This window comes from Mesoplodon densirostris, chromosome 18, assembly GCF_025265405.1.
Source record: "Mesoplodon densirostris isolate mMesDen1 chromosome 18, mMesDen1 primary haplotype, whole genome shotgun sequence".
In the NCBI taxonomy this organism is placed as follows: domain Eukaryota; kingdom Metazoa; phylum Chordata; class Mammalia; order Artiodactyla; family Ziphiidae; genus Mesoplodon; species Mesoplodon densirostris.
Window position 1 is genome coordinate 45,778,016 of NC_082678.1, and position 19,998 is coordinate 45,798,013.

The 19,998-nt window shown below is 46.1% G+C and overlaps 1 protein-coding gene and 1 pseudogene across 8 annotated transcripts in view; both read right to left on the minus strand.

Annotated features, from left to right (window-relative positions):
* Positions 1-6,464: 6,464 nt before the first annotated feature.
* Positions 6,465-19,998, minus strand: part of KIAA0753 (KIAA0753 ortholog) — a 61,017-nt gene continuing 47,483 nt past the window's right edge. For 6 of the 8 annotated variants that reach the window (XR_009530461.1, XR_009530457.1, XR_009530460.1 and 3 more), the window contains 4 exons: positions 18,143-18,263; positions 17,185-17,409; positions 14,479-14,798; positions 14,169-14,215 (listed from right to left, as the gene is read on the minus strand). Coding sequence is in view for 1 of the 8 variants with exons in the window: in XM_060082824.1 (XP_059938807.1) it covers positions 7,840-7,957; positions 17,185-17,409; positions 18,143-18,263 (464 nt within the window). In the remaining 7 variants the exon portion in view is untranslated. Of the gene's footprint in view, positions 7,958-14,168; positions 14,216-14,478; positions 14,799-17,184; positions 17,410-18,142; positions 18,264-19,998 lie in introns of those variants that run through there. The other 2 variants (XR_009530458.1, XM_060082824.1) reach the window with 2 other exon arrangements.
* On the minus strand, positions 11,366-12,429 carry LOC132479273 (small ribosomal subunit protein eS1-like; annotated as a pseudogene).

The window sequence follows — 19,998 nt, forward strand, 5'->3', positions numbered from 1 at the left end:
CCTACAGACCTCTCGGCACATTTATTGTGAGGCTGGAATTTATGACGGATTGGATTTCAGAGGAGGGATTGATTAAATACAGATGGAGCACTTGGCAGGGGCCTGGGGCTCCCAGTAGACTCCCCCCATCTGGAAACAGATTAAAGATTAGGAAGCTTGAGCAAGGGGCAATCTGGGGCAAATCCTGCTTTCAAGGGCAGTGAGGGTGGACGCTCTCCCAGGGAAACTGCTTGTTTCTGTTCAAGGGCATCTTCTCGAAGCCGGACAAAAATTCTTTGTCGGCAGGAGTCATGAGCTGCCAAGGCCACTCCTCACTGCCTCAGATGCACTCAATCTCGGGCACACAGGCTCCCAGTGCAGGCGTCTCAGCTCTGGCTAAACCCCTCTAGCACCTTAGCCTAATCGCATTATAGTCCCATATGCCCTCCCCTTTCAAGAGCTCAATCCTTGCCCTGCTGTTCCCTCTGCCTGGGGTGTCCTTCCCCTACTTCTATAATTACTAGAGTTTCAATTTTCTTTCAAGGTCTCATTCAAATGCCACGTCCTCCATGAAGACCACCAGGATTGCAACCTTCGCTCAATAAAAATGAGTCACTCCTTTGAACGCACAACCATGCTCTGTTGCTTCCCTCTGTTTCACCTTAATTTTCATTCTGCTTAACGAGGGTCTGTGCCTTACTTATCTCTGGATTTCCATAGATGTAGTAAACTTTGAATGACTGTTAATGAAAATTAAAATGCATCTTGTGACCTAGTCTTAAGAAGACATGCTACTTTTTGTAGTGCGCACCCGCAGACTCTCTCTCCAGCTTCAGGTAACGCGGCCTCTGTTTTCCTCCTGCTGCTTCTCCATGTCCAGTTCATGTCGTTGGGATGCCGCTGATCCATCCTCTTTTCCAGGTGCACGTGACTAAGATCTGACCAATCAGAGCACAGGCATTAGGTCAGGGATGGGTCTGTTACGTGGGTTGGGCCTATTCGACCAATGAGCAGTGACCCTGCAGCCTTCGTGGCACTCCTGGGAGAGAAGGGCTTCTCTCTGCTGAGGTTGCCAAGGGGAGAAATGTCCAGCTGGGGCCGCTGGGGCCCCGCGTGACGCTATGTGGGGAGGGGCTGCCTGAGAATGATGCCTTGAGGAGGCAAAGGAGGAAATTAGACCGGAGGGCGGGGACACTGGCTTTGCCACTGAGGCTGGCCTGCACGGGGCAGAGACCTTTTGTGAACAGTGCTTGGCAGGTAGAGCAACAGCCCAGGTACCGCCCAGGCGAGGGTTGTACCAGCACGTCCAATTCGGCACATGCCCCGGGCACAGGAGGCGAGGCCGCAGCTGTGGCTTCGGCTGCCTTCTGAGCGGACGTCCAGCCTCCGTCTGGGGGAGGAGCCTGAGAGGCAGGCAGGATGCCAGGGCCCAGGGGGGTCCACTGCGGTACACTGGGCAGAGCCCAAATTTGTAAGCAGACCCAGAACCACTGTCTCATTGGGAAAATCTCCTTCTCACTTGGCTTCAGTTTTATCTGTAAAACAGGTTAATAATCTCTATTTCAGTTTAGTGTGAGAATCAAATGAGATCGTGTAAATAAAGCACCTACCTGGTCAGCACTCAAGCAGTGGGTAATTATCATTACTCTGTGGGCTGAGTTCTGGGCAGGGTTCAGCCCCGGCAGGAGCGCCGGGGACGAGGGAGGCAGATGATGGAAACTAAGGCAGCAGCTCAGCTCTGGGCAGTGGGGATGCTGTGTCAGGAAGGTGGGAAATGCATCTGAGCCATCTCTGTAGGCCCCAAACTAAGCCTAGTGCCTGGCAGGGTGCAGGACCATAGCAAGTGTTTTTAAATGCAGATTCCACTTACAATTACATCTACTAAGACTTTCTAGACCATCTAAGAGTCATCTGCTTGAGAGAAAGACCAAATGGTGTCACAGAATGGAAAGGTTACTAGGTCTGAAGTCAAAAGATGCAGATTGAGTTTTGGTTCTGTCACTGTGTGTCCCTATGACCTCTTCATTTCTGTAGACCTCAACTTTTTCATCTGCAAAACAAGACGAGTAGACTTCCCTGCTGGCGCAGTGGTTAAGAATCCACCTGCCAATGCAGGGGACATGGGTTCGCACCCTGGTCCGGGAAGATCCCACATGCCGTGGAGCAGCTAAGCCCGTGCGCCACAACTACTGAGCCTGCGCTCTAGAACCTGCGAGCCGCAACTACTGAGCCCGCATGCCTAGAGCCTGTGCTCCGCAATAAGAGAAGCCACCACGATGAGAAGCCCGTGCACCGCATGGAAGAGTAGCCCCTGCTCACTGCAACTAGAGAAAGCCCGCGCACAGCAAAGAAGACCCAGTGCAGCCAAAAAACAAAACAACAACAACAACAAACCAAGGCTAGTAATACTTCATCCGCCTGCCCCTTAAGGATGTGGTCCCGTTCAGAAGGTTCTGGTGGCACTGGGAGCCCTAGAGCAAGCGTACAGGACCACTGTCCACCATGCAGTTAGTCCCGTGGCCAAAAGGGACATCTCTCTGAGGTGGCCCAGGGAGATAAGCTGGAGGGGGAACCAGATGCATGGCCAAGGGCAGCCAAAGGAATGGCTAAGTGTTGCCGAGTGTTTGGCTTCGAGGGCAAGGCAAGAAGAGGCACAGGGCTGTAGGCAGGAAGAACACAAGAGCAAAGAGGCAAGGAGAGCACTTGAGAAGGAAGGCTGTGAGAAGAGCCACAAGCGTCCCCCTCCTAAGTCCTCAGTGACAAACCTAAGAGTGGACACTTGCTGAGCACTTACTATCCGCCAGGTGTTCTTCTCAATGTTTGCAAGGATTATTTCCCTTAATCCACACAGTAACCCTGGGTGGATACTACTGTTATCCCCATTTCACAGATTAGGAAACTGAGGCATGGAGGTCCCAGGAGATTTTAACTCATTGCTCGCATTCTTAAGCAGTCCATGTTACTGCTGGTACACAAAGCAGGATGACTACAGTGCCTGAAAGAGAGAAGGGAATGTATTGAAAGGCATTTTGTGAATTGTGAAGTGCTGAGTAGATGTGGGATGGGGTTAAACCCCAAATATTCACTTAACCTCTCTCAGCCTCTCAGTAACTCTCCAAGAACGATGTGTTGGACAATCATGGCTAAGGAGAACCACGTTTCCTCCTGAGCCTGGCGCTGGAGCTCGGTCTGTAGGGGCCATAAAGGCAAGTGGCTGCACAGGGGCTGGTGGCCAGCCTCATCTCCCCAGCTCTCTGGACTCCCAGCCTCCCATGCCATCTCGAGGAATCGTCTGCTGGGGGCCTCCTAGGTAATTCAGCCCAGGCTTAGGGAACCCTGGAGCTGTGGGGTAGATGGCAGAGCCCAAGTGTCCAGGATCTGATCACAGTGTGTCAGAGCCGGACGCTGCTGGAATTCTCCCATTCCCAACTGGGATGCCGGGCGTGGATAGACAGAGCAAGCTTCTAGACACAGGCACGGCGACCACAAGTGGGAGGCCTTAGGCTGACCTCACCCGCACCCAAGGGAAGACAGAGGAACAGTGTGTGGACGGAAGATTCCAGGGAGACAACCAGAGCAGAAGGGAAATGCTTCTGGTCCAGGGAGGGGGCAGTGAGGGAGGCTGGGGAGGGGAGGGCGAGGAACGCCACAAGGTGTGAAGACACACCCAGAGGGGGTGCCGAGGGGCCCGGGGGAGGGTTGCAATGGAAGCAAAGGGAGACAGAGCCTGGGGAGGCAAAGGCTGTGACAGAGGGGCTCTGGGAGAGGGTGGCTTCGCTTGGATCCAGAGCAGAATGGGAGGGGAGCAGCCCCTCAGTCAGCCCCCGGGAGAGCTGGCGCTCAGAGAAGGGTAGGAGGCGCAGGTGTCTTACTCATTTCATGGCGGTGGGACATGGAGTAGCCCAACCGCCGGACACCCGCTGGGGCATGCGGGTGGGGGGTCTGATTCAGTGGCGGGAAGGATGGACTCAGCCACAGGAAAATTCCCGCTGGGTGGATGGAAAGTCAGCCAGAAAAAAAGGTGAGAGGCAGCAGGTTTGGTTCAAGAAAAATCGATCAGGGTTACCAGGCAGATGGAGCACAGAAACAGCTAAGGGGACTCTAGGAAGAGCAGCGGATAAAGGGGGTCCATCAGAGAGGGTGGGGGCAACTTCGGGGCTCCCTGCTCCAGGCTGAGGGTCAGAGGCCACACTTGAGGCTCTGGGAAGACTGGTGAGAGCAGAGCAGGCCCGGTGTCACAGGAACAGGGCCCTGGGCAGGCTGGCAAGAGGGACCTGGATCCGGAGCCGCAAAGCAAAGAGGAGGCCTGGCCACACAGCCAGCCCAGAGTCATTATCAGAGCTGCGAGCCTGGTCGGGGTGGGACCCGCACTGATGGACGAGTTGACTGAGATCACTTGGGCCTGACAGCCAGCCCGGGGCCCGACATGGGATTCCCTGGGGCCCTGACCGAAGGAAGCCCTCAGGACGTCTGGTGGAAGCCCTTCCAGGCCAGCCGGCATTATTAGGTTCAACCAACTAATAAACAGATGAGAGGTCTCTGCTCTTGAACCAGCAGAGTCGAAAGGGAGAGGCCACTATTTAGGAAGATAGTGGTCACACCGCTGCTTCTCATGAGCCCCAAGAACCGAGAGCTCTCCAGCCCGCTGGCCCTCCCAAAGGGCGCTCCTGTGGTGACCCGTGCGTGGTGAGCAGACACCCCTGATTTGCAGGGTTTGCGGGGAATTCTCATCACTCCCTCAAGTTGCTAAAACAGAGTTCCTCAGAAACGTTCAAGTGTTAAGGAAACCTACATGGCACCACAGAGAAAACCGGAAGCTTTCCGACGGGCTTAGAGCCCCTTCCTCTCCTCTGGGCCCTGGGGGCTTCGCTCAGAGCTCACTCTTGCCTTCCTGACCCACCAGTGCACAGTTCATGCCTCCTCCAGGCACTGCCTCTGGCTGCCCACCCCCTGCACACACACTCCCCTCAATTTCAGGGAAGCAGGAACTGCGAGCAAAGGGAGGGAGGGAGGAGAGGCAGAAAGGATGCTACTCACCGCCTCCCCTCCAGCCCCCAGCACCAGCAGGCAGAGGGGGAAGGGACCCCAGCATCAAGGCAGTCATTCCTGCGGTCCCCCATTCACTCCTCTGCCCTCCGCCCGAGCCCTGGGCCCCCGCCAAGCCCACTCTGCAGCAGTTCTGGAAGTTCTGAGTTGGAATCCCTGATGTGTCGGCACCTCGGAGATGGGATCTGCAGCTCCTCAGAAGTCACATCCTACATCAGGTCACAAAAGATTAACAGAGATTTCTGCGGACTCTGCAGAGATGTGATAGATCCCCCATCCCAAACCAAAACCGACCCCAGGAAAAAGTGTGCCTTCCTTCTTTCATTAACTCAAAAGAATTCACTGAGCACTAACTACATGCTGGACAGAGGCCCTGCCCTCAAGGAGCTGTACAGACTAGAGGCAAGCATGTAAACAGGTAAGACCCCCTAGGGCCAGAGCTGTGAAGCTGGACAGATCAGGAATTTCAGCATGTCCGTCCACTGGGACAGCCTATGTAACACAGAACTACTACACTCATGCACTTCTCTGTTTCTGAAAATAACACATGAATAGGTCAGGAGAAAACTGGAGGGGATTAGAGAATAACCTATACAGGATCAGCCTTTGCTCATGAAGAACAAAAATTCTAGAGGTCTGGGATAATTGCAAGGCTATAAACAGGAAAATTTATATTTTAAGCATTCAACTTCCATTTTCAAATGAAAGTTTTCATTTCTTGCAATTTATTTTTACATCTTTGGAGAATGCTTTGGCCGAGGAGGTTCACTGTGGGCCAGGGCTATGAAGTAGACAGCAGACAGGGAGGTAGGTGTAAGCCTCACCCATGGGAGTCAGAGACAGGGAGACCCAGCCGGTGGGAGGAGCAGGAGAGATACTGGAAAGATCTGCAAGCAAAGGAGTCTGGACTTGACTCTTCAGTGGACAGGAGGTGCTTAGGAAAGGACTGGTCCAGACAACAGTGTCTAAGGCATGTTGCGCGGACACAGGAAGAGGCAGGAGAATGCACTTGAGTGAACTCTCAAAACTTTGACACCTATCTTTATGGGAGTAAGTGAATACATGACCACTGTGCTGCTGCATATAGGCTTATGTGATCAAATTATCTCCCCATTCTGTGCCTCATTTGATTCATCGACAAAATGGGAATAATAATGGTATCTACCACACACAGATATGAGGATTAAATAAGTTAATACAGGGAAGGCATTTAGAGTTATGCCTGGTACATAGTATGTGCTCAATAAAATGTTAGTTTTTATTATCATTTCTTTCTTTCTGGGGGTAGTGAGAGGTGGCAAATAATCCACTACGCTCATATTAATCATAAAAGTATTCTCAGTGGTTTCTGTAAATCACATTTCACTTTGTCTGGAAAAAAAAAAGGAGATGTAAATTTTTTCAAACCGACATGTACATACTTTAAAATATTGAGTTTATTTAAAAAATGAGCACAGTAAAAACTGCCACACAAATTATCAATAACAGACACTCCTATCAAGTGTATGTATATAACTCCTCAAACAGAGGACCTTTAATTTCCCTTGAAGCCTTTTAAATTCTCAGTTTATATAAAATTAAGCAGGAAAACATTAACATTAAACAAAAATCAATTTTGCACAAATAAGTGTGATCAAGCAGCTTAAATTATCACCTGAAATACTTGTACTTCAGAGAAAAATCCCAGATGACAACACTATATGTACTATAAAAGGATTCACAGTATTCTGTGGGGTATATCTCACGTCACTCGTTCTCCACATTTCTTTCACCAAGCCCCAGGCAAAAAAGTGAGGGAAACTTTTTCGAGGCAGTTTATACACATTCCTTTTCTTTTTCTGAATCCAGAGTTTCTGAAAACACAGAGGCTTTTCTCTTGGTAAAATATGACTTATAAGACGTTCGAGGACCAAGCTATTGTGGTTCTTAAAGTTTCTTCCTTTCTTGGGGGAGACCTTGTGGTCTTCACACTATCCAGATCTGTTTTCTCCTCCCACACAGGCTCCTTTTTGGTGTGGAAACATAGCAACCTGTGACCTCAGCAGAGAGGGGGGTGAGCTCTGTACCTCTGACCAGGCCCCAGAGAAGGCCGGCCTCTCCTGATGTCCTCAAACTTCCTCTGAATTCAGAGTTCTGTATATCAGAATATGTCAACCCACAGCGACAAAAGACTTGAGGAACTCAAAATGTGAAGAAGCACCTAGCAACTGAGAATTAGAGAAATGTGTGCTTATTGTTGTACACAGATAACTGCTGGGTTCCTGTTTTAATGATGGAGCAGTTTTGGCAGCATAACTAAGTCCCGTGCTCGACACAAGTCTGTAACCCGGCAGGACAGGTGTCCTGGTAGGAAACTGTCAAAGAAGCAAACACGAGCCAGGTGATGGGACCAGAGAGTAATTGCACTTGTGCTGGCATCAAGGCCACCCACAGATCAACGGCAACTTGAATCCCTGTGTGAAATAGACTTATCTGTTATCTTTCAAAACGCTCTGATCACCATACTGAGCCAGTGTAATGAACATGGTATTTCAATGGGAAAATTATACATTCAGAAAATATTATACTGTCATAATTGATTCACGTTTCCTGGGCACTGATAAATATAACACATTCCATCGTAAACTACCAGAACCATTGCTCTGACAATGAGAAGATGCAAATTGAGGATGGCCTCACTGACTTCCTTCCTTTCAGTGGGAAGCACCTTCTGGGCCTGGATGGACAGCTGAGGACAAAGATTTCCTGTGGCTAGTAGAAAGGGTGGTGCTGTCCCCTCACCAGTGACACTGGGGGCCCTGCCTTGGAGAGCCTTTATGTAGCCGCCTCCAAGAATTCTGAGGTGAACACGGCTTCTGCATAATCTTCACACACATCCTGAAGTTCAGCAGCCACGGCCCCCAGAGCTTCATCTACGAGCTCTTCTGCAAAGCTGGAAGACAAACAACGCAGCTAAAGGTACATACAGCCAAGTATGGGAGCCATTCTGTTACTCAGCTGAGGAACTTACCAAGTCACTTCTAAGATTTAAATGGAAACTCAAAAGGCCAAGAATAGCCAAGATAATTTTAAAGAAGAAAAACAAGGAGAGAAGCCTGGCTTTCCTAGACAGTAAAATGGTGGTGCTGAGATCCCAAAGTCAGGCCAGAGGGAGGGGCCTATAATACACACAGGGCAGACCTCACCCTTGAGATGGTTGAAACCAGAGGTGACTGGAAACTAACTAGCTGCAACCCAGCCCCAATCCAGATCTACCTCCTACAGCTGCCCAACTGCCTGACAGAGGAAAGGGTGTGGGCCTTCTCTGTGGGGCGGGGGGCAGGAAATTCCAGGTTTCTCACAACACACACATACACACACACATTTTCCCGCCTCCAAACTGTTTGAGAGTAAGCTGCAGACTTGATATCCCTCAGGTACTTCTGGGTACATTTCCTAAAAACAAGGACATTCTCTTAAATAACCCTGATACAATTATAAAAATCTTAACATTAACACGGATACAATACTATTATCTAATCTTACCTACAGACCTTTTTCAAATTTTTGCCAACTGTCCAAAAAATGTCCTTTAAAAGAAAACATTTTCTAGTCCAGGATTCAGTGCAGGATCACATGTTGCATTCAGTGGCCACATCTCTTTAGTTTATTTTCATCTAGAATCGCTCTTCAATCTTTGTCTTTCATGACCTTAACATTTTTTGAAGAGTAAAGGCTATTTTTTTGTTGTTTTAGAATGTCCCTCAATTTGGGTTTGTCAGGTTCAGGTTCTACATTTTGGGGACAAATGTCCAGAAGGGATACTGTGTCCCTCAATACATCTATTTGTCTTACTATGATGAGTGCTAATTTCTATCACACAGTTACGCTGATGCCTGCCAGGTTTCTGCCTTGTAAAGTCACTATTTTCCCTTTGTAATTAATACTTATATTGCAGGGAGATACTTTGAGACTATGTAAATACCCTGTTTCTCATCAAACTTGCTGAATCAATTATTGCAGGGTTGCCAACACTGATCTTCTAATTCTGTCATTCCCACCTACATGGAAGAGCTTTCCCTCCTCTATTACTTATTTATGTATTTATATCGGCTTGGTCTTACACATTCTTATTTTATTCAACAGTTTGTTATCTGTTTCTATTATTACTTATTTTGATACTCAAAGTGTCCCAGATTGGCCAGTAGGAGCCCCTTCAAGCCAGCCCCCAGGTCCTCTTGACATGTCCCCATCATTCTTTGAACACTTCCTTTCTGCCACAAGATGATGTTTCAGCCTCATCTTACATTTTTCCAGCCCCAGTCTTGGAATCGGCTATTTCTCCTAGGAGCCCTGGTACCTTTTCATGGAGAAGAGTATTTAGAAACCAAAATCTGGGTACTAAGTGTGCTCATTGCTACTAAGTGTGCCATCGCTTCTAGGCCCTCTCAGCAGATAGACTCGGACAGACAAACAGACACAAAGACACACACCCCATGTCTATTTCTGTATCTATCAAAAACCATAAATTCATAATACCGCCAATCCCACTTCAAAACAGGGGATCCATTCTAGCCTTCCCCCAGAAACCTGGCTCTCATTATTCACAATATACTTATCTACTTGATCAACCCTAAAATATAGAGAAAGTAGTTTTAGAATTGTTAATCCATGCTGCTGGGTAAAAGGAACCTGCTTGTTAGAATCTAATATGTGTTTACAGTCTTTTTGTCTTTAGCCAGAAGGTACAGAGTCAAAATACTGCATTCAAAAGTAACTCAGGGGCTTCCCTGGTGGCGCAGTGGTTGAGAGTCCGCCTGCCGATGCAGAGGACACGGTTTCGTGCCCCGGTCCGGGAGGATCCCACATGTCACGGAGCGGCTGGGCCCGTGAGCCGTGGCCGCTGAGCCTGCGCGTCCGGAGCCTGTGCTCCGCAACGGGAGAGGCCACAACAGTGAGAGGCCCATGTAACGCAAAAAAAAAAGTAACTCAGACAAGGCCTTATCTGTATGTATCCCTTTAGTATGGTTATGTCTTGGAAATACAGTTGGTGTCATATTTCTTTTTGTATTCCAATTTAGCGTCAACCTCCACTGCCCCCCTCATCATCCTTGATGATTTGGAGGGATGTACAGGAAACATTAACAGTGCCAAAAGTCAGAATTATACAAAAGAGGTAAACGAAGATAAGTGTCCTTCCCCTTCTCGCATCCCTTCTACCCCGATTCCTGTCCCAGCTGTTTTATTTTGGCTAATCTGACAATCTTTCATCTTTTAATTGGTGGGTATAGTTCTTTTTCACTTAATGTAATTCTGACATATTTGAGCTTCTACTACTAGAATACTATGTACTTTCTATTTGTCTATTTGTTCTCTCTTCTTTCTTGCCTATTTTAGGATTTTGTGATTGTTTAAATTACATTCTTTCCTCACTATTAACTTGGATTTTAAACACTCTTACTATTCTTTTAGTGGCCACTCTAGATTACAATAAGCATCCTTGACTTAAAGTCTAACATTAATTGATATTCTTACCATTTTCCCAGACAATTCAAGAACCTTATTAGAACTCTATTTATCTCCTTCCCAATTTATATGCTATTTTTATCGTGGATTTCAGATGTATATATACATACATACACACACCCATAAGACATCAGGTTTTTGTTTTATACAGTCAATATTCACTTACCTACATTTGACTTTTTCTTAATTCATGCCTTCCCATATTTCTGACTTTTCATCTGTGACTGTTTTTGCTCTGCCTGAAAAATACCCTTTTAATGTTTCCTACAGTGACGGTCTACTGGTAATAAATTTTCTCAGCTTTGTTTAGAACCTTTATTGCCTTCCTTCTTGAAATACATTTCACTGGGCTTAGATCCAGATTGGTAGCTTTCTCTTTTAGAACTTTAAAAAATACACCAGGTCATCCAGCTTCCATTGTTTCTGTTTCTCCTTTTTCCTTCCTCTGGCTGATTTTAAGATTTTCTCTTTGTCTTTCATTTTCCAACAATACTATGATATGCTACATATGGATTCCTTTTATTTTTCTTGCTTGGGGCATTTAGAACTTCTTGAACCTACGGCTTGATGTCTTTTGTTATTTGGGGAAGTTATCAGCCGTTCTCTCTATGGATGTGGTTTCTGCCCCATTCTCTCTCTCTCTCCTCTCCTTCTGTGACTCCAGCCACATGGATATTAGACCTTGTCCCTTTATCCTCCATGTCCCTCATCCTCTCTTCTTTATTTTGATCTTTTTGTGTGTCTCCGTGCATCACACTGGATATTTTCTTCTGTCCTATGTCCCAAGTCTCTAATTTTCTTTATTTCATAAATAAGATCTTTTATTTGTCACCATTAAAAGTCTGAATTTTCAGCAGATCCTTGGCTTATGTCCATCAGCTCGTTCAACTTGAGCACCTGCCTCGTCCCCAGTAGCTTTTCCAGAATGAATACCTTCACCACGTAGCTCCATGAGTTTTTCCCAATTCAAACTTGGGCTTCTTCAGCATTTTTACCTTTCTAGCAATGACATCATGGAGCAGATAAATAGATTGGCAAGCCTTTTCTATGTCTTTTCCAATGCTGTCTGGAATCAATTTATTGACCACCTCTTTCAAGTCATTTGTCTGCACCTCTCGGGTCATGATTTCCCTCATCTTCTTGTGGATCTGGCAGACCCGCTGGTGCTGGGCATAAAAGGTCTTCCAAATCTGACTGTTGCGTTTTTTAGTAAAACCCACACAGAATAGATGAAGCAAATAGCCATCATTAGTCTTGACATCAACGTGAGCTTCAATCATGGTCTGACATTTTTTGACCACGGGAGCACATTTTGTCATGGGTAATATCCATGCCACGGAAATTAGTCAGGCAGTTTTTGCCCTGAACATCCTCAGTAATTAGCTTGAATTTTCTAAATGCAAACTCATCATTCTGCAGATCAGCAAGGCTCACTTCAAAAACACAACACTTGAGGCCGTCAGATGCGATTTTGGTTCCCTGAGTTCTCGTGACTAGTGTTTTCCCAATATTTCTTACATTGAACATAGCTGGTGCTTTCATATCATACCAATCTTTCTTAGAAAATGGGTCAACCACTTTCTTCTTGGCTCCCTTTTTGCCGCCCTTCATAAGACTCCTGTTCTTGCTGGCACCATGGTGCTGCACAGAGAGCCAAAAGGCTCTAATTTTTTCTTTTGATGTGTCTAATTTGCTATTAAGCCCATCCAATGAGTTGCTCATTTCAGAATTTGTATTTTTCAGTTCTAGAACATCCATGTGGATTTACTTTAGCTCCCAGTTCTCTGCCAAAATTCTAAATTGTGTCCTTTATCTCTATGCCCATAGTAGGCACAGTTATTCCAATATCTGTGCCCAGTGGCTCTAATATGTGGAGCTACTGTGGGTCTGGTTCTTGTTATTGTCATGTTTCTCTGTTGCCTGCTTTTTTTTTTTTTTTTTTTACCATATACCAGACATTGAATTTGAAAACTGCAGAAATAATTTCAATCCTAAAATGATATTATAAATCTTCAGAGAAAAGTTAAGTTTGCTTCTGCTCGGTGCCCGTGGGGCAACAATCTAGAATCACCTCAACGTAATCTCAGGAAGTGAGATGACATGGAGCTGAGTGGAGTCCTGAGAGGGCCTGCCGGCATCCCAGTCACCCTTATTCCAGAGTGCCACCCTTCAGGGTCCCAATCAGAAATGAGCCAAGTTCATCGGGCCAGTTCCCCGCCCTTGGCAAGCCCTTAATTTCCACCTCTGTCCTCGGATCTGAAAAGGCCATTGAAAGTGCCATTCATCTTCCTCTAGAACCGACAATCCAGTGCCAGACAAGGGCTAACTTCCCTGGGTCTCTGTCTTCTCAGGATCCTGGCCCAGTTATTCTTCATTACCTAGTTAACTTCCTGGTACCTTCAAGCATGTATGTTTTATTTTTAATCTAGCTTTTCTATTAACAGTTATCCTCAGTGGGAGAGGCGGTCCAAATTACCAAGTGTGTCATGACTAGAAGCAGAAGTGATTACTTTGTTTTTACGCTTGCTTTGCTCTCTATATTCCTATCACTAATTCATCCCCAAACTATGAGAGAAACACAAAGGTGCTCCCAATACATTCAAACGCATGAGGTAATGTATCTGTTTTCTTCTTCTTTTTTAACCTTCCTCACGCGGGCTTCCCCCTCTGGAAACTCCTCCTCCTGGGGCCCTCTGTCCTCCTGACTCCAATCTAGACTAGCTGCTTTCTCTGCTCACTGAAAAATTCTCTTAGAAATAGCTTTTCCCATTTTCCTGCAAGTTCCACGTTGGAGTCTTAAGTTTCCTAAATCCCGTCTCCCTCTTTCTCAATGTGCACCTTGTGCTGGAGGCACACACCCTCTGGTAGCTTACTGAGGAACAGTGCATGGGAACTACATTTTTGGACACTTTGCATACCTTAAACCGTCTTTATTCTACCCTTTTATCAATAATTTAGCTGAACACAAAATTCTAGGGTAAATATGGGAAGTATGCTCTAGTATCTTCTAGCAGGGCTGCTACTGACAACAGTATGCCATTCTCATTTCTGATTATTTGAATGTGCCCAGTTTTAACTCTCTGGAACCTTCTGTCATCTTCTCCTTACATTGGGATGCCCGCCTATCCTTTGCACAACAACATGCTGTGAAGTGTTCTGTTCTGTTTATTTTTTCAGTTATTCACTCACTCACTCACAGTGGACGACTGGCGAACCCTTTCAATCTAGAGGCTAACAACTTTCTGGGGATTTTTCTTATAATATTTCCTCAATAATTTTCCATTCCTCCTTTTTCCCTGTTTTCACATTCTGGAACTCCTATTATTCAGATGTTTTCTCTGTTATAATAGCCTATGTAGCTTTCATGGTTTTCAGCAAATGTCTGGATCTCTTAGCAATCTTCTATATTCAAGAATGAGAATTTCAACTAAGCCTCCTACTTTCTGACTCCCCTGGACCCATGCATCTAGTGCTTCTCATTCCTGAGGCTTACCAAGGTTCTTCTGCACAAATCAGCTAGGGTCTTGGCTCCACCCTCATCAGGCACTTGGCTCTCTCTGGTGTGCTAAGTCACTTGCCATTTGTCTAACTGCTTCATGGCTTCCAAAATTTTCTTGCTATTTCTTATTTGCTGTCATCTATGGTTTCATGCCTTTTATTTAGTCTTTCAGTGGCATAGAGTGGGCTAGGGATATAGGAGGTAGAGATAAATCATATGTTCAATCTGTCCTTTTCAACCAGAAATCTCCTGATTTGTTTTTCAAACAAGGAATCTTTAAGAGTTTGCTTTCATTAAAAGCATTATCACCTTAAGCCTTCCCTTCCAGAATCACTCTTTTATTTACATCCAGTTTATATCACCTGCCCCATTTGACCACTGGAACAGTGCTTTTCTCCACGTGGAGGGAGAAGTGGAGACATTAAAAGAAAGAGAAAAACTGAGCTTACTTCTCCCTCACCCAAGAGGCTATCAGATGAAGTCAACTGTCTGGATACTTTTTCAAGATTTGATCAATATACTTCTCATCTCTGGAACGCTCAAATAAGAAACAAAACAAGGGAGATCAAAAACAGAGCTAGAGGGCTTCCCTGGTGGCGCAGTGGTTGAGAGTCCGCCTGCCGATGCAGGGGACATGGGTTCGTGCCCCAGTCTGGGAGGATCCCACATGCCGTGGAGCGGCTGGGCCATGAGCCATGACCGCTGAGCCTGGGCGTCCGGAGCCTGTGCTCCGCAATGGGAGAGGCCACAGCGGTGAGAGGCCTGCGTACTGCAAAAAAAAAGAAAAAAAAACAGAGCTAGAATATTTAGATTTGCTGTCACTTAAGGGTCAAGGACAGGAGAGGAGAACATCCGTGAAATTCAGGCGTATTTTAATAGATCTGACCTCAACATCTTAACCTATTAGTCCTTATAAACTGAGAGAACTTTTCCCTACATCTACAAAACAACTATGAACAAAATGTATCGTTAATCAAGTGTTAAGAACATACAAGGAACAGTCTATCTTCCTTAGCTTATTTTGGATTTCCCAAGATGCCAGTTAGCCTAACCCATCCAGACAGGTTCTGTGCAAACCAGTGAGTATGCTACAGGACTGTGTGTTAACACATGGAAGCGAGTCAAGTGTACCTACTCTCCTCTCCAGAAAATAAATGCGTATCTCAACAGAACAAAGGGTCTCATATGCTTTGAAGGGTATGTACATTAAGAGAAGTCCCAGGACTTCAGGCTAAACCTGAGAGATAGAACGTAAGTGATTATCTCTGATCTCACCCAAAAGCCCACCAAAATAAAAGGAGATAAATGAACACATAAATCTGCAAGGAGAAAAAGACAAAACTAGATGAGAAATGTCCAAGATTTTCGGAAGATAAAAAGCACATGGAAGAATCAAAATTGACTCAGCAGTACAGAGGAAAAATACAGAGGAAGCTGAAACCTTAGGGTACACAGAGGGAGACGCCAAGGAAAAGCAAGCTGATCTGTTTCACAAAACATGTCTCACAGAAAGACTCTGGAAGTAAGAGAACCGGGAACCATGAAAGTGGAATGAAGGATCCGGTAGGAAATGAGGCAACTGTCTGAGAATCTGCAGAACAAGCAGTTAGACTGATGGGTCTCCACGTCTGCTCCTGGCAGCTACCTGACGATCCCTGCTTGACCCCCACAGAAAAAAGGAAGGTATATTCTTTGGAAAAAATAAACCAGTAATTTGGGACTTTCCTGGTGGTGCAGTGGTTAAGAATCCGCCTGCTAATGCAGGGGACACGGGTTCGAGCCCTGGTCTGGGAAGATCCCACATGCCGCGGAGCAACTAAGCCCGTGCACCACAACTACTGAGCCTGAGCTCTAGAGCTCGCGGGACACAACTACTGAGTCCGTGCGCCTAGAGTCCGCGCTCCGCAACAAGAGAAGCCACCGCAATGAGAAGCCCACGCACCGCAACGAAGAGTAGCCCCTGCCGGCCGCAACTAGAGAAAGCCCGCATGCAGCAACAAAGAACCAACACGGCCAAAAATAAATAAAGTAATAAACCAGTAATTTAAAACCCAGCCAAATCATGAATCAAGTATGAAGACAGACACCTTCAAACATGTTAAGTCTCAAGAAATGTCCTCTAATACACACAGCAGTATAGGCTCCATCAAAGTAAGAGAGTAAACCAAGAAAGAGGAGGACATGTGCAAACAGAAAACAAGGACCCTAACATGGGAGGGAGAATCTCACACTCAGTGTGGTTCCCAGGACAAGAACCACACTGAAGACCTAGAAAGCGGCTGGGCCAGACTGAGACAGAAGGAAAGAGGGCCTCAGAAGGAAGAGTGGGGGTGGAGGCGAGAGACAGAGATTAATCAACATATCTGATCATGAGGAAAACTATGTTCCGACGTGCTGGCTAGTATGTGGGGAACGATAACAAATACGTAAAAGAATAAGCAAATTAAAAAGAGGCAATTATTAACTGCTGGAATACATTTGAAACTTGTTCAAGAAAGAAATGTAACCATAGTATACTGCTGGGCTCAGTGATGAAGCTTACCTGCATGTATGTAATAAAGTGATACTCATGAGGAATTTAAATTTGGGCTCCATTTTAAAAGAAGGAATTTACACACATCTTTCAATTAACTATTTAAGTAAAAGAAGGCTACCCATTCTTCAAACATTTAGTAGCAGTGGGACTGTTTTCTGACTCCACAAAACTCCCCTTCTCAGGGGAGGTGACAGCCAGAAGGAGAAAGTTAAGTGCAGCGAAGTCTGTAGGCCTGCTGCTCCTACCGTAAGTTTGTCCCGACCGTGAAGATTTCATGATCATAACTGTTTCCTGCCCAGTAATAATCTGTGTTCTCTGATGACACAGCCCTCAGTAACAGCAAAAGGAAACCTGTCCTGACTTGAATATTGTGCCTCTACCCAAGGAGAGGAGCCTGCAGAACGCTCCTTTGGATGCCATCAGCCATGCAGTTTTCCGATCTCCTGTCCCTGAAGAAAGGCATTTAGCAGAGAAAACCTGTTCACTAGCCCTGATGCAGCCACTGGAACTCCAGGGCGCAAAAGCACAGCCTGAGACCCCAGCCAGGCCTTTCTCCAGCCTTTCCGTAAGTTGACATGTGGCACCCAGTTCCTCAATAAAGCACAAACCTTCTACTGACCTTTCAGCTATCAGCCACGGGTTGAAGGAGCCCACAGCCTCGTGCGCAATAACTCGGAGGTACTGCTCGAAGCGGCGGCAGTAGTCACTGATGCTGTGCCGCATGCCCCGCGGGACAAAGAGGGCAGCTCGGCCTTCCTTCTGCTGAGCATCTTCTGAAAGGGAGAGAAGGGGAGGCTCTCTTCTTTCCGGTCTCTCCTCTGTTCCCACACTTTCATCTAGGGAACTGAGAGCAAATAAAAATGATGAGAGCGTTCAAAATCATCTGCAAGCGAGGAACTGTTAACTCACCCTGATGGTTTGACAACCAAAGGTTTACCTTCATTTCCCTTCCTCACACTGAATAAAACGCAACATCTTTTTTTTTTTTTTTTTTTTTTTTTTTTTTGCGGTACGCGGGCCTCTCACTGTTGTGGCCTCTCCCGTTGCGGAGCACAGGCTCCGGACGCGCAGGCTCAGCAGCCACGGCTCACGGGCCCAGCCGCTCCATGGTATGTGGGATCTTCCCTGACCGGGGCACGAACCCGTGTCCCCTGCATCGGCAGGCGGACTCTCAACCACTGCGCCACCAGGGAAGCCCCAAAACGCAACATCTTATCACCACTCATTGTTTCTCCTTTACACCAGACTAACCCTCCACACAGGAGGAACATGTGTCCCACGGACAAAAGAATTCTTAAAGCAGATCTTGCAGTAATTACCTGCACAATCACCTGTGCCAGCGTGATGCTTTCAATCGTAAAAACCAGCTAAACGTTACTGAAAGGATCCTTAAGATGCAACACGCTCAATGCCCATCTTATAAGCACTACTATTTTACTGGGCCATCTTGGAGTTTGTCAAGATCTTGGTCAAAAGAAGAATCTCTCTCTGTCTTGTGGTAACTGAAGGAATGTGAAATCTAACAACATCAAAGGCAACCAACTACAATGAAATCAGACAGTCTCGTTACCACTTACGTGCCATTGCAGGGCCTTCCTAACACGATGTTCACATCTGGGTCTTTGCGAGCTGCTGTCTTTGTGATCCTGATTGGATGAGGAGAAAGACGCCTTTCACTTACTGCTGGGATTTTTTGGTCTAGAAAAGGAGAAGCATAAAATGACTGCATATGAAGAAATGCTGGTGTATACATCAGAGCTGTCTTGGTGGCCAATAACCTGTGAGGAAGTCATGGGCACATCTCTTAAGCATAAAGGTTGCATGAGCAGTACAAAGGGAAAAAAGTGCCCTTGTTTTAAACGAAAAGGGGAGTTTAGAAGTCCCCAAGAGGGACTTCTGTCGTGGTCCAGTGGTTGAGGATCTGTCTTGCAATACAGGGGACACCAGTTCGATCCCTGGTCAGGGAACTAAGATCCCACATGCTGCGGGGCAATTCAGCCTGTGTGCCACAAGTGCAGAGCCTGCACACCACACCTGGAGAGCCCGAGCGCTGCAACTACTGAGCCTGTACTCTCTGGAGCTCACGCACCACAACTAGAGAGAAGCTTGCGCACCGCAGCGAGGAGCCCACGTGCTGTAACAGAAGATCCCGCATGCTGCAACTAAGAACCGATACAGCCAAAAAATAAATAAATAAATATTATTAAGGGGACTGTCCTTAAAAAAATAAAAAAATAAAAGTTACCAAGAAACAAACCAATGAGGAGTCAGTTTTAAGAAATAAAGAACTTGTTTAAAAGCTTCTGTCAGTTCTTTGGAAGACTCTTTGAACAGGTTCCATTAGGATCCAGCCCCCATTCCGAGGAGTCTTAAGCAGTTGGGTTTGTTCTTTAACCTTTAAATGATTTGATTACTGGAGAAGGAAAAAAACCACTCACATCTGAACACTTAATTAGCTGATCTAATTTGTCTCTGGGCTGCGTTGGAAGAATCTGCATGATGATAGTCAAAACATTTAACTTATTAACTATACCTTGCAGGCTTGACAGCTCTTTTGAGTTTTGGATTATTTATCATTTTAAATGCATTTCAAATGTAGAATCCCACTACTGGCACATACCCAGAGAAAATCATAATTCAAAAAGACACATGCACCACAGTGTTCATTGCAGCACGATTTACAATAGCCAGGTCACGGAAGCACCCTAAATGCCCATCAACAGATAAATGGATAAAGAAGATGTGGTACAAATATACAGTGGAATATTACTCAGCCATAAAAAGGAATGAAATTAGGTCATTTGTAGAAATGTGTATGGACCTAGAGACTGTCATACAGACTGAAGTAAGTCAGAAAGAGAAAAACAAATATCGTATATTAACGCATTTACGTGGAATCTAGAAAAATGGTAGAGATGAACCGGTTTGCAAGGCAGAAATAGAGACACAGATGTAGAGAACAAACGTATAGACACCAAAGGGGGAAAGCAGGGTGGGGGGGATGAATTGCGAGATTGGGATTGACATATATATACTAATATGTATAAAATAGGTAACTAATTAAAAAATGTAGAATCTCTGACTCGCATATTTATATGCTTATGATTTTTTACACTCAGAAATACTGCATAAGTCAGTTTTTGTAAAAATATTACTGAGAGGGGCTTCCCTGGTGGTGCAGTGGTTGAGAATCTGCCTGCTAATGCAGGGGACACGGGTTCGAGCCCTGGTCTGGAAGGATCCCACATGCCGCGGAGCAACTAGGCCCGTGACCCACAGCTACTGAGCCTGCGTGTCTGGAGCCTGTGCTCCACAACAAGAGGGGCCGCGATAGTGATAGGCTCGCGCACCACGATGAAGAGTGGCCCCCGCTTGCCACAACTAGAGAAAGCCCTCGCACAGAAACGAAGACCCAACACAGCAAAAATAAATA